Consider the following 14,367-nt stretch of genomic DNA (forward strand, 5'->3'; position numbering starts at 1 on the left):
TCAATTTTACATAAAAACAATTGTACGTAAGTTTCTATTTAAATTATTTTTTATATATTTATTATATTTATTTCATATATACATTTGGATTGATCTTTTGTTTGTGTTTCCAATAATATTTTTTCAATAGCTAAAATTTGTTATTGGACGACAACATAATTTTATTGAGATTGAAGTTGTGTATTTAATTGATCGATTTCTCAATTCGTTGAAATTTCTAGCAAATTACTCTAATACATAGTTACATAATAGTTGTTATTTGCATAAATTTCAATTAAACTTTTAATCGTTACAGTGTATGTTTCTAATTGATTATTACTGTGTTTTAATTTTTTTTAGCTTTTATTCTTTTGACCAATGTCTTTAATTAAAGTATTTTTGAGATAAATTCTTATTATGTAATGAATAAATTTTAATTGTTATTAATATTTTTATGGAGTTTAATTAGGTTAGGCAGTACATTTCTTCAATTAATTGTTTTTTATTTTAAAATATTTGTCCCTTTAACCATTTGTAAAGTGTTAAGCAATTCAAAATTAAAAATTTCTTATAAAAATATTCATCAAAATATTACTAATTAATTTATATAACTAATTCAAGATATTAACAAACGTTTGATTATTGTTTGTGCTATAATATATATATCCACGAAAAAGCCACAATTTTAATATTGATTTTATATTGAAATAATTAAACGAAGAATCTATCAAACACGATATTAACATTAAAAAGAAAAAAAAATCCCAAAGGCAGGATTTGCATTGCTGAAAAAAATACTTGCAATTTGAGTTATTATTATAGAATACTCAGCAGCGCAATAAAACGATGCTGGTGCAACATAGCATCTTCCATGATCATTAATTAATTTTAGAACTATTGGTCATTTAACGTTGATTAGTATTTGGGGAAAAAAAGACATGATGTTGAGATTAATTTTAAGAATAAACATAGAAAACCAATTTTAATTGGTCAATATTAATTTGGTTGCACACGGTATTTTTTAACTAGCTATGATTTTCCAGCTATAATAATAATGAGTAATAGTATTAAGGTGAAAACTCAGATGTAGTCGACTTTGCATGAAGTTAATAGTTGAGAGCTGTTAGATGAAAATTTAGTCAAATCAGTCAAATAATCTAATGACTTTTAACTATTAACTTCATGCGAAGTCGATTGCACCGAGTTTTCACCTAGTATTAATAATAATGATAATGCAACTAAAACTACATGGTCACTATATATACTTAAGCATCTCTCAAAAATTAAATAATGCAATTAGCCTAAAAACTATTATTGTCCATTATTTCTAAAGTTTTAATATAAATAAAAAAATGGAAAGCAAAGGGAAAAATAAATTGAAAGAGAAAAACAAATATCTGTACGTGTAACGTGTCAGAGATTAATACGGCTGACGGCGCCACAAAAATTCTAAAACTGATGAAAATAAAAATATTGTAATATATAGCATAGTCCTTACTCCTTAGTCCAAATATTACTAATATAATAATATAATATTCTCTTCCTCGATCGAATACTTGAACTGTAGAAAGTACACTATTACTAAAGCTATAGTCACAACTCACAATGCAACTCTAATTAAGTTAATTATGATCTCTAATTATTCTATAAAATTAATCTTAATTAACCCACTTTTGTGCTTATTATAAAGCCTCTTTGGACTTGCCATTGCCACACACAAAATGGAAAGGCACCACCATAAGCATAATATTCTTGCACCCTCTCACTACTCATCTCCATTAACCTCCAATTAAGATTCCTCTCTCTTTGCTTTAATTTGCCCTCTACCAAGTAAGCTCAAATCTTTAATTAAGCATTTGATTAGCTTAATTAATTTACTTACATATATATAGTTTAATTTGTGTATCATTAAGCAATAATGAAGAAGTATTATTTTGCTATCTTTAGGAAACCCTAGGTTGAAAATGGGAAGAGGGAAGATTGTGATTCGGAGGATCGATAATTCGACGAGCAGGCAAGTTACTTTCTCGAAGAGGAGAAAGGGTTTGATCAAGAAAGCTAAGGAGCTTGCTATCCTCTGTGATGCAGAAGTTGGTCTTGTTATATTCTCCAGCACTGCAAAACTTTATGAATATGCAAACACAAGGTTTCAACCTTCAACCTTACTTCATTTAATTCATTTCCATCTTAATTAATAACCTTAGCTTATATATATCTATGTAGGTTTCATTTCTGCTTATTCTTATATACGTGGACTGATTAAATTAAGCTGATAATTATTATAGTCCGAGGGAGTATTTTACATGATTTATCATAATAATATTGTTGATGACTATGCATGACCAAAATCTTATATATCGATAGCCTTGTTACATTTCTAATTAATTAACAAGTTCTAATAAGCTTTGTAAGCTTAATAAAGCTAAGCCCTATGTTGTGTTCATCCGAAGACAGAGCTGCAGAGAGAAGAGATCTAGTATCTTAATCTTAATTAATTAGTATTCAGTAGCTTAGTTTGTTTCTGTGGTCGAATAGTTCAAGTGACAGATACTCATTCTCTCTTTAATGATCAATGTAGATACTTAGGTGCAATTATTTTCTTATGAAGTTATTAATTGAGAATCAGTTCGATAATTTGACATATTTGATTAAATTATTATTTAACGATTCTCAATTAACAACTTCATATGAAGACAATTGCAAGTGAGTTTCTATTGAATAGTATCTTAAATATGAGTTTTGAAAATAAAAAAATCAAGGTTAAAAGAACTAGCTATATCCCTTATAGGATCTTAAATACTCTAATAAAATTGTCTTTCATTTATAAATATCTTCTAAAACAGAAAGCTTCTTTCGTTTTGCTTGTCATTATTATCACCCTTCCATCTTAAGTAAGTATAAATTGCAGAACATTGAGAAAACTTTTCCTAATCATGAAAATCAGTTATATGGTTTATTCTATAGTTTGTTCAAAGAAGAAATATATTCTCAATATTCATATATAGTATTTGGGGTATAGACCTTTTTTATCCTGCTCATCTATAAGCTAAGGAGCAAGGATATATATCTCAACATATTAGCTATCAATTATTATAGTAAGATTATGTATATACTTCGATTTAATAATTTCAGCTTCCTAGCTATTAGGCTACTATCTTTCATGAGTTAAATGTTTATTAATTATTTAAAAATATTATTTATATACTAAAATTAATTACTAAGATTAGTAGATAAATATATATGTAATTTAATTTATTTTTAATGTATATTCTGTATTTCGATGTATATTCTATCTTAGTGGCTAATTTTAATGTACACCTAACATAAATACTCGTAGTACAAACAAATTTTACTTTATCATCTAATCAAATATTTATGTTTATAAAACTTATAAAATTAAACAATTTAATAAGATATTTTAGTAATGTGATATATGTGTATATATTCTTACATTAATCACACATACAAATTATTAAATCCACTTATCCATATCTTTCTAATACCATGCATCTCAATTTGTTGGTTTTGCCAATTTCAGAAGGTTAGCACATAGAAGCATATATATAAATGATTCCAATCTTTGCAAAACTTTAGCCACTAACCAATAATCCAAATGATTTAGTTAGTTGATAGCATGCCTTTTTAGCCGATCGATGATGTCAATAAGTATCATTTAGGATGTGAAAGTGGGTATAGCATTACATAGACAAGAACATGTCCCATCTCAAAACAAATATTCAATTCAAGTTCCCATTTAGGATCAATTCATGTCACGGGCAATACATGCATCAAATAAAGCGTTTTAGCCACTAGTTTTTTGACATGGACAACCTTATAATATAATTATCTTAAGAATCTCTAACTAATTTAAGCAGCTATATGATTTGTTAGGTTTGAAATCACATCATTCTCTAGTTTCCTTGTAATTTTACAACCCTTTTTCCTTTCTTGTATACTTTCTGCCTAGTCCTTATCCAAAGTAATCAATAAAATTTTAAGCACAAACCCACCACTTTCTTAGGATCCTTGAGCTAGCTTAACTTTTTTTCTAAAGTTTATTTTATATCTCCTTGCTAGCTAAACTAAATCCATGGTACATTCAATTAATTAAGTGGAATAATCCATCTCCTTATTTAGTTTTTTATTAGTACTTTTTTTCTTTGACATATTTAAAAAGTAAAATTATTGAGCTTCTTTAATTATATGATAAACAATATATAAAAATTATAAATTCATATAATGTTAGACATATATATGTTGGTGTGTATGGAGGAAGCATCTTAACAAAATAGAATCAATAATTTTCTGCTTCTAGAATGGGTGCCAAGAGTTAAATCAAAAAAAAGCAAACATGATACACCAAAGAAAAAAGTATATACATCCATAGAAAAAAAATCTTGCATATTTCTAATTAAAAATCTAATTATATGAACAAGTGCTGGTCTCAAAAGAGTGATGATAATAACTCAGCCCTTGTGGAAATCAATTAGAGATATTATATATGTGAAAATATCTTCAAATACATATTATATATGCTGAATCATGCCATAGTAGGAACTATTGTGTAATCTGAAGTCTGAAATATTTAATTTGGTTTGATTTTCGTTATTATTTGTTGAATATCTTTATTATTAATTAATTAATACTAATTGTATCATTTTACTTCTATGTTGTATTGTCTAAATTTATTAAGTAAATTATTAAAATAATAAAATATAATTATCCAAAATTATAAACATAATTAACCATATAATATCTATTTAATTATCCAAAATTAAAAATAAAATAACACATACACTCACAAAATTTAACTCTATTGAACAAAGTTCAGTAAAATATAAATATTATATTGGATTCTAATTAGATCAATGTAGTTTTTATGAGACACATCTCATTTATTAAGAATTCTATTAAATAAGATAAATTCTAATTTTTTTATTAATTTTTTTAATTACCAAATATTTTCATAAAAATCCTTATACGTACATTATATTGGCACAAAGAGAGACATAATACACAACAGAGAGATCAACCACAAAAAACACATAACACATATGAAATACAAATATTTGAAGTTATAAAAAGAGACCCAAAAATCTACCCACAGTAGTTAGTATGTTTTCTCCTTTCAATAAAATAAAGTCTACATGCATATAATAGTCATATAATAAAAGATATTATAAGCTTTGGATCATATTATATGTATAAAACAAGTCCATTAATAAATGGTTAGCAAAAACAGTGTTATTGTGTCCATCCAAAGACTTAAATTAGCTTCAGTTCCATTTATTTAAGTAACATGCCATAATAACTCTTTAAGTAAATCGCTCTTGTTAATTAAGAATAAAATCAATAATTTAGGCGTGTGATACCGAGAGACCTAAAGACTATGGCAGAGGTACTTTAGGTTGAGGCCATGAGAGAGTGTACAAAGATTTTGGAAATGAGAACCAAATTCTCTCTTTATATTCTCTAGATGTAGACATGTGATTATCAAAGCACATAAAATTTTGTGCCTTCACATTTATATCATCTTACCATTGTATTTATATTTGATTTATTGATTCGTATCATAAGTGTTTATCTAATCTCATTTGACCACTACTGTGCTATGTTCTCCAACAAAAATTTAATTTGAATTTAATTTTCATAGCCTTGTACTGATAATATAAATTACCTTTTATACACTACTATCAACCAATCATATGTTACAAAAATATTTGATTCTAAAATACCTAAAGTTAACAAGTTACTAAAATTTTCAAAAGTAAATGTCAATATAGAAGTTTGTATTTGCACTATTATATAAGCATGATTAAATTGCAAAAGAAAAAAAAAACTATCATTTTACATTAGATATATTTAATTTGAAGTAGGACTCTTGACTCTTGAGGGTAAAATATTTAAAATTTTGAGTGAAAGGATTATTGAAGGAACATTAGTTATATAAAAAAGACCTATAATTTTTTTATTAGCATATTATGGTTAATTGTAAAAAATGTGTACATTTTTATTTTATTCATATCCTTAGGGAGAATACTAATGCCTTTCAGAGGAAGTAACAAATATAATATTCTTTAAAAATTAATTTATTATTAAAAATCAAAAAATAAAGAACTAAAATTTGTCTAATTAACAAAGAAAGGAACGGTCTTTACTTAATAGGTAAGGAGGAGCACATTTCCTTAGTAATGAATAGGTCATAATATAACTAAACGAAAATATTTGGTAATAAAAAATAATTAACTAAAAATAGTCATAATTTTTTTTTTGTTTTTTATAGTATTTTTTTATTTAAGAATTTATCGTGGCCAATAAATTACTGCATGCACAAGATGGGATTCGAATTTTCGACACTTGCTTAATCGGACTAATGAGCTAACCACTAGATCAACCCAACTTAATTATAACTTATCTTATTTAACATTTATTAATTATTACGATAATTAATAAATATTAAATTTGACTGTTATCTCCTTAGCATTTACGACTAACTAAAACCATAAACATTGGAAGATATCAGAATTCAGCCAAGAATTACTAGAACTCTACTCTCTTAGCGTAATCCATGAATTGAATGTATGTATATGCTCATGAGTCATGAGAGGTGCAACTGTTTAAATATGCATCAACATATAAGAGTTGGGAACTGGAATGTATGACAAGAGTCATGTATATATCTTAAACTCCCGATGACACAGTACCCTATGTATATACAGAAAGTTCTTCAATAATAAACAGTTATGTCATGAATGATATATACTTTCTGTATCCTATATATACAGAAAGTTTTTGAATAATATATACAAGAATTCAATCATTTAACACAACTAGAATTCCATATATAGTCATTAAACTGGAGTCAGCAACAAAAGAGACTATATATAGAAAAAAATTATAAATATTATATATATGTACAAAATTGAGATATATAATTTTGTAATGTAATAAAACTATTTGTTCAAGAACTTAAATTGATAAAAATATATATATATATAAATAGATATATTTCTAATATACTTCTTTCATGTAAGAATATTTTTAAGTTAATATAAATTTTATATAATTTTTTTTTTGATAAAATACTATTTTAGTTTCTAATGTTCGGGTGAATTCTATTTTAGTTTCTAACGTTTTGATCATCTTATTTTTATCTCAAAACATTTAAAATAGTATCAATATTATCCATCGTCAAATTTTTCACTAACAATTAATAAAATTGATGCTCTGTTAATAATACTTTTGTTAAAGTTAGGTTTGTTCAACCTTCCTCTCTCACCTTCACTCTCTCAACAAGTTAAGACTCTATTCTCCTCCTCCCTTTTTCTTTCTCCTCAAATCTCTCTTGGAGAATTAATAGTGTAAAAAAAAGAGAAAGAAGATGGGTAGAAGAATAAGATTTAGAGTTGTTGAGAGGGTGAAAGTGAGAGATAGAGATTGAACAAATATAATTTTAACAAAAGTATTATTAATAGTACATCAATTTCATTAATTATTAAGGAGAGATTTGACGCATAATATTGATGTTATTTTAAATGTTTTGTAATAAAAATAGAACAATTAAAATATTAGAGATCAAAATAGAATTCATCTTAAATATTGGAGACCAAAACAATATTATACTCATTTTTTTTATTTGTCTTGTATTAATTTTTTTAAGGTCAATATTAATTGAACTTTAGATTTTTGAGAAAAGTAATTTCAAAACATGTAAAAATCACTAGAATAAGTTACTAATCTTTTTGTTCATATTAAGTTTGTTTCATCCTTTGAGTGGCATCTACAAACATATATTGTTGAGTTGATATATTGCTTTCCTATGTCTTGTATTAACACAGCTTTCATAAAACAAGTAAAAATATGACAATTCATTTATGTGATCAGCATGAAATCAGTGATCGAGAGATATAACTCATGCAAGGAGGAAGAACAACAACTCATAAATCCAGAATCTGAGGTTAAGGTCTGCTCTAATCACAGCTGCATATTCCCACTACTGTAGTTATTTTATAAGTGCATCATCATTAGGTTATTTATTAATCAATTTGTTGAATTGCAACACTAAATCTGTGATATATAAGCTAAACTAATTGGATTATGTTTGTCCTTCTGTAAACTCTCAGCAATTCTGAGAATAGTGACTAAGATTTTATACACAGGTATCAGTAATATTAGGAAAACAAAAAAATACTGTCAGAACTTGTTTTATTTAGCTTTCACTAATTGTTGCACTAATTAGCGAACGGTTAAATAAGACAAATATAAAATAGATTCCAAGATAAGAACTTAGGCTCTGCAATCACAATATCTAATTTTTGTGGTGTGGTTATCCTAAGATTCTTGATCAGCATAGATAATACAAATGCATAAATAGAATATGCAGTAAAAGCTAAAAACATTATGAAATAACATCAACAATCTTCAGAAGATAACAGTGAACCACCACATAAATTGCTCATGCTGACAAATGAAAATCAGGATGAAGCATTATTCTTAAAATCCAACTTCAATCAGAACTAAAACTCAGATGTATTTTTGTTAAAAATATTCTAGAATCCTGATCAGCCAAGTCAAACGAACTATTTTTTAATGGAGTTATAGTTTGTGACTTGCCATATAAATATAACTCCATTAGGAAATAGTTTGTTTGTCTTGACTGTTCCAGTATTACTAGAATATCTTCAAAATTCGGTCAAAGTCACAAATACCCCAGTAACTAATCAATAAATATTCAACATAATAATTATATAAATTTCAAACAATGACATGCAAGTGAAGTAAAAGTCGTCCAAAATTAACTCAGAATTAAAATGGATAACTAGGCCATAAACTTGCTTGAGATGAAAGGAAAAAGAGAAGGTGAGGAAGAATTTGAGTTGGCAATCTGAAATAGAGTAAGGTTATGGAATCAATTCCATACTTCGATTTCAAATGCCAACAAATTCTTCTCCTCCAAGCTGGAAGGAAAAAATGAAAATCACCAGAACAACCTATATAAGCTATATTCAAAATGAAGAAAATGATCCCTTTTGCATTTTATGCATTTGCATTACTCATTGCATCACTTCACTTGATCATTGATAGTTTTGGCAAAGGGAGGCAGAAATTTTAAGGCAGCAACTACAGAACCTCCAAGAAAATCATAGGTACAGCCTTTCTACTAATGTACTTAGCCATTTATTTTTTCATAGTCCAACAATCAATGTTTCTTTTCCTTTTTCTAAATTTCCCCCTGTTTTGAATGATTGAAGTTAGTGAATTTTTTACATCTGATCTAATTAAGCTACTAAAATATGATGACACAGGCAATTGATGGGGCAACATCTTTATGGTTTGAGTGTGAGAAACCTACAAGATCTAGAGAACCAACTAGAAATGAGTCTCCAAGGTGTCCGAATGAAAAAGGTCAACAACTGCTTCTTGATTATTCCCATTAAAAAAAACTTAAGCACCAGAAAGCAACTAACTAAATCAAATTCTGCAGGAACAAATTCTAACAGAAGAAATCAAGGAGCTGAACCGAAAGGTTGTGTGGCGCAGCAAGGGTCAATAATCTTTCTCTAAAAAATTTAAAAGTTATAACCCTGACTTACCTTTTTAAGTATTTTGCAAATGCAGGGCAACCTCATCCATCAGGAAAATTTGGAACTTTTTAAGAAAGTAAACCTGATGCAGGAGGAAAACACACAATTATGCAGAAAGGTAGTCCAGCTTGGTTACTCTATATAGAGTATCCCCATTCACCAAAAATCAATTTCAATTTTTGGCTATTTTTGTGTATGCTTAGAAACTATTCAGAATGATTTTGAGAGGAAGTAGCAAACAAAGATTTTAGAAAATCAGAACCAAACACAGAGAAATAGACTTAAGAATGAAAGTGTGATGTAGCAGGTGTATGGCACAAGCGAAATAGAAGCAACAAGCAGAAATGGATTCATTCCAATTCCATATGGTATTCAAGTAGGAGGAGGAGGCTCACAGGCATTAGTCCAACTTCAGTTATGCCAGCCAGATCAAGAAGCCTATGAGACTTCAACAAGTGCAACAAGATGAATCACACATGAAGAAGTGAAGATTTTCTCTAAACAAGAATCCAAATTACAAAATGAGATGTGGATGTAAAATTGCTTATGGAAAATCTTAATATAGCATAGGAAAAATTAGTGCAACAAGACAAATTAAAGATGCAATGCAACCGTATATGTGAAGAATTAATAAAGATGCATGCATGCATATAAAAATATGATTTGCATGCAACTAAAATAATCAACAGGTTCTTACTTACTTTAACTTGCTTCACTTGCTAACACACAACGCGATTCAGGTTCGTTTATACAGGGGAGAGAGAGAGAGAACAGAGAAGGAAGGAAATATCTGAGGGAGTCACAAAATATCTCATTCTTTTTTCTATTAATTAATCGGTCATTAATAAAGTAAGCAAAAAGCTTGGTTGCTATGCACGTCCATGGCTGGCTAACGCTTTTTATTTTTTATTTTTTAAATTCGTTTTTCTTGTTTTTTGTTATCCGAAAGTTACAAACGCTAGCAAAACATGACACACTGTTTTAATCTTGGGTTGTTTAAGTAACCAATAATTTTTTTGAACAACATGAACAATCATCAATCAAATCAAAATACACAACATTTTTAAATTATACACTTAAGTCTCAATATTAGAATAATCATTCGCACACCTAGTGAAATAAACATCCGAAATATTCATTGTTCACATTGTTTAGTATTTTCATTATCTATCTATACTTTTTCTTCGATTTTTTATCCGGGATGTTCGAGTGCATTATTAAATCATTTAACAAATTTAAATAAAGTTAATTATACTTAAATTTTTACTAATTTATTATTTTTTGTTAATAAATTTAATCGCGTAACATTTCTCAATTGAAATTATTTTTATGGAAATGCTTATTGTATGATGATTTGTCTGTAAGATCTACTTATTTTAAATAACACATATATTTATATAAATATATAATAATTAACTTAATAATTATTTTTGGTGATCTTTTATTTTATCTTTAAATAAAAAATATGGAGCCGCAAGAGATAGTATTTTTGATAGAAAAAATTAGAAGACTAACACTTTTATTAAAATTTAGTCCGTATTTAACTAGTAAAAGAAAAGTGAATAATCTCACATCATTGAATAAAATCTCACACCATTTAAAACATTAATGATAACTAATTGATAATTATAAATCATAAAATTTGCTGACTCCTATAGTCTTATCACTCTTCTTTTCGATATCTTGGTTTTATTTTCTTTTACTATACATAATGAGTTATTTAATTTGAAGTGTTTTGATTTTTTCGATTTTTCTAGATATTATACTTTTTTAGTATTATATTAAAGTAAATGTTTAGAGTGGTCTTTAAAATTTATGATTTTTATTATTTTAGTTTTTTAAATTTAAAATTTATTATACTGTCTATGAGATTCAGCTCTAAGTATTATATTAGTCTCTGAACTCTTTTTAACATTGAGTTAATGAACGGAATGTTGAGTTAGTTTTAATTTGCAATACTGGACACATAGCTAAATAATATTTTTTCGTTTTAGCTCTTAAATAAGACAAAATTGAGGTTGTTTTCGAGAATAAAGAGATATAATAATTTGCATATCATATAAACTCTTTTTTCTTTTCTCGTTTTTGCCTTATTTAAGTAGCAAACGAAATAACGTTGTTTAATCATGTTTTCAGCATGGCAAGCTAACTTTGAGGCAATTTAGCACTTAGTTTGCTAATTCAGTATAAGAAAGAGTTTAGAGACCAATATGGTGTCAGAATTGAATTTCGGAGACCAGTATAAGTAATTTTAAATTTAAAGGACTAAAATGGTGAAAGTTGTGAATACGAAAGACCACTTGTATTATTCTTGAAAAAATTCATACTATTTATTATTATTTGTCGAATAAAGACCCAATTCAGTGTCTGTTCATTTTCACAAAGGACAAAACGATCTCTGTAAAAAAAGAACACTGACTCTCAACTTTTTTATTTTAGGATTATACAATCTCTTTGTTAAAAAATTTGTTAAATAATAATAAAAATTAGTTTTTGTAGGATTTTATTTATATTTTGTGAGGGTTTTAAACCCCACAAAATTTTTTTCAACAATATAACTAACTATGATCACTACTACTACCACATTCTTCATCCTCATCATTATCACTTCTATCTCCATTATTTGTATCCTGTAACCATACTTTATCATCATTGTTATCTCCTTTACCGTCATCACCGCCAATACTAATATCATCAATGTTAATGTTCTCTTCTTTCATTTTTTATTCAATGTTATTTTTTCTTTAAAAAGTATTCGTACTACAAGTATTTTTTTTCTTACGATATTATTTTTATTAATGATCTTTTTTCACTTAACCACCATTGATAAAAAAAAATTTAAAAATAAATTTATTAATAGTTTGTAGAAATTTAAAATTCCCACAAAATACAAATAAATCTCTCTCTATAAAATTAATTTTTATTATTATTTAATAATTTTTTTAACAGATAGATGGTATTATTCCAAAATAATAAAATTGATGATCAAAGTATTCTTTTTTTTATTAGACAAAAATAATTTTATTCTTCTTAAAAATAAACAAGGATCAAATTAAATGTTTACTCTTATATGGTCCTATCTAAACGTTTTACGCATGTCAATAAATACCCATCTCTTGCGTGATTATAACTCTACTTTGAAGAATTATTTTTTGGTAAAAATTAATTTTATTATAATTAATTATGTTAAAATTAATAATGATATAAAGTGGTTTATATATTGTTCTCTATAAAAGTAATTGTAACAAATTATGACTTCTCTAAGAATTAATTAACTCTAGGAGCCATAATTGATTTATTTTTTTATTACAATTGAAAACACAAAATCAATTTCTGCCGCATAGAATTGATTCATTAAAGCTGAGCTTTATATATATTCAAACCTGTATGTGTTTATCTTATGATATATATTTTTTTGTTTTCTTTTATTTGTCATAATTATTACTTTTACATATAAATACATTGATTTAAGAATATATTAAAATATGACAATAATAATAAATATATAGTAATTCTTTAATATTTGATTTGTATACATTTAATAGCTACATTCAAGTTAATACATTTAATACTATATTTAAAAAAATACGCACAATGCACATTATATTATTTATTTATTAATTAAATTATTATAATTCAAATTAATTTTAATAAAATAATTTAAAATTATAATTTCAATTTTATTACGTGCATGACACAGGTTATTACACTTGTAATTATTAAAAAGTTAATCTAATTTACTTTGAGGGAAAAATAAAGAAAAGAAAAGTAGGGTAGCAAAGTAAAAAGGGGGCATCTAGTGTACAGATGCATTTGTAAAGATTTTTGTCTTTTATGGTTATTTGTTGATTTTAAAAGCGTGTCACTAAAAGTGTTGCTTAAAGAGAAAGTGTTACCCTTAATCGTTAACTTGGCTCTGATACCAATTTTAAGATGTAATTTCTTTTAACTCTTCATATTTTGCTTCGAATAAGTCTATGATTTGTATAGATTTGGTTGGTGGTACTTTATAATTTGTAATTTCATAATCAAAAGTATTGAGCATTTCTACTATTACTAATTCTGATTTCATTTTTATAGTTTTTTCAATCTTGTTTTAGTTTATAATATTCTTTTTTGCATTGATTGTTGTATATAAAATCTTTTATCTGTTTGTCTTTTTCTTTAATATAATTTTTCAAGTCCTCCAAAACTTCTTTTATTTCTACTCTTTCTGTTGTTTCTAAATATCTTTTTAATTTTTCAACTTCATTCTCCATTTTTTCTTTCAATAGCTTTAATTCTTTTAAGTCATAATATGGTGTTCCAGGCATTTATAAATTTTTTAAGTTTAGCTCCAACTTGTTTATATTTGTTCTTATCTCTATCCTTTTTATTATAAGGTCATTAATTTCGAACTGAAGACTATTTAATTCTCTTTTATATTCCTTTATTTTACTTTTTAATCTTTTCGCCCTTTTTCTTTTTATTTTGTTTTCTGGTCTTTCAATCTTTGTATACTTCATTATTTATCTTAGAATTTCTGCAAATTCTATCATTGATTCATCACTATTTTCTAGAGATTCTATCAATTTTTCTAACTCTTCAACTTCTCCTTTCAATTTGTCATAGATTATTTTTAGAGCTTCAAATGCTCTTTGATTTATTTCAGAAAACTGTAAATAATTCAACCGATTTTCTCTTTCAAAGAGTTCTTGTTTTTTATCTTGATAGGTTACATATATTTCTCTTTATTTATTGTCATAACTTAGTTTTTAGGGTGTCATTTAATTTTTCGACCTTTTTTGTTAATTCTTTTATTTCA

The 14,367-nt window shown here is 26.3% G+C and overlaps 1 protein-coding gene across 3 annotated transcripts; it reads left to right on the forward strand.

The window, feature by feature from the left end:
• The first annotated feature begins 1,704 nt into the window (after positions 1-1,704).
• Positions 1,705-10,182, forward strand: LOC107487059 (MADS-box transcription factor 23). 3 transcript variants are annotated; one of them, XM_016107638.3, is made up of 8 exons: positions 1,705-1,809; positions 1,927-2,125; positions 7,864-7,942; positions 9,064-9,125; positions 9,285-9,384; positions 9,464-9,505; positions 9,598-9,681; positions 9,868-10,182. In XM_016107638.3, exons 2-8 carry the CDS (start codon positions 1,944-1,946, stop codon positions 10,030-10,032), a joined length of 714 nt encoding a protein of 237 aa, XP_015963124.1. In that variant the 5' UTR covers positions 1,705-1,809; positions 1,927-1,943; the 3' UTR covers positions 10,033-10,182. The 3 variants fall into 3 exon arrangements, with proteins under 3 accessions (XP_015963124.1, XP_015963125.1, XP_020997537.1); XM_016107639.3 differs by having other exon boundaries at positions 9,871-10,182; XM_021141878.2 differs by having other exon boundaries at positions 7,864-7,936.
• The last annotated feature ends 4,185 nt before the right edge of the window (positions 10,183-14,367 follow it).

The sequence above is a fragment of the Arachis duranensis genome, chromosome 5, assembly GCF_000817695.3.
Source record: "Arachis duranensis cultivar V14167 chromosome 5, aradu.V14167.gnm2.J7QH, whole genome shotgun sequence".
Taxonomy (NCBI): Eukaryota; Viridiplantae; Streptophyta; class Magnoliopsida; order Fabales; family Fabaceae; genus Arachis; species Arachis duranensis.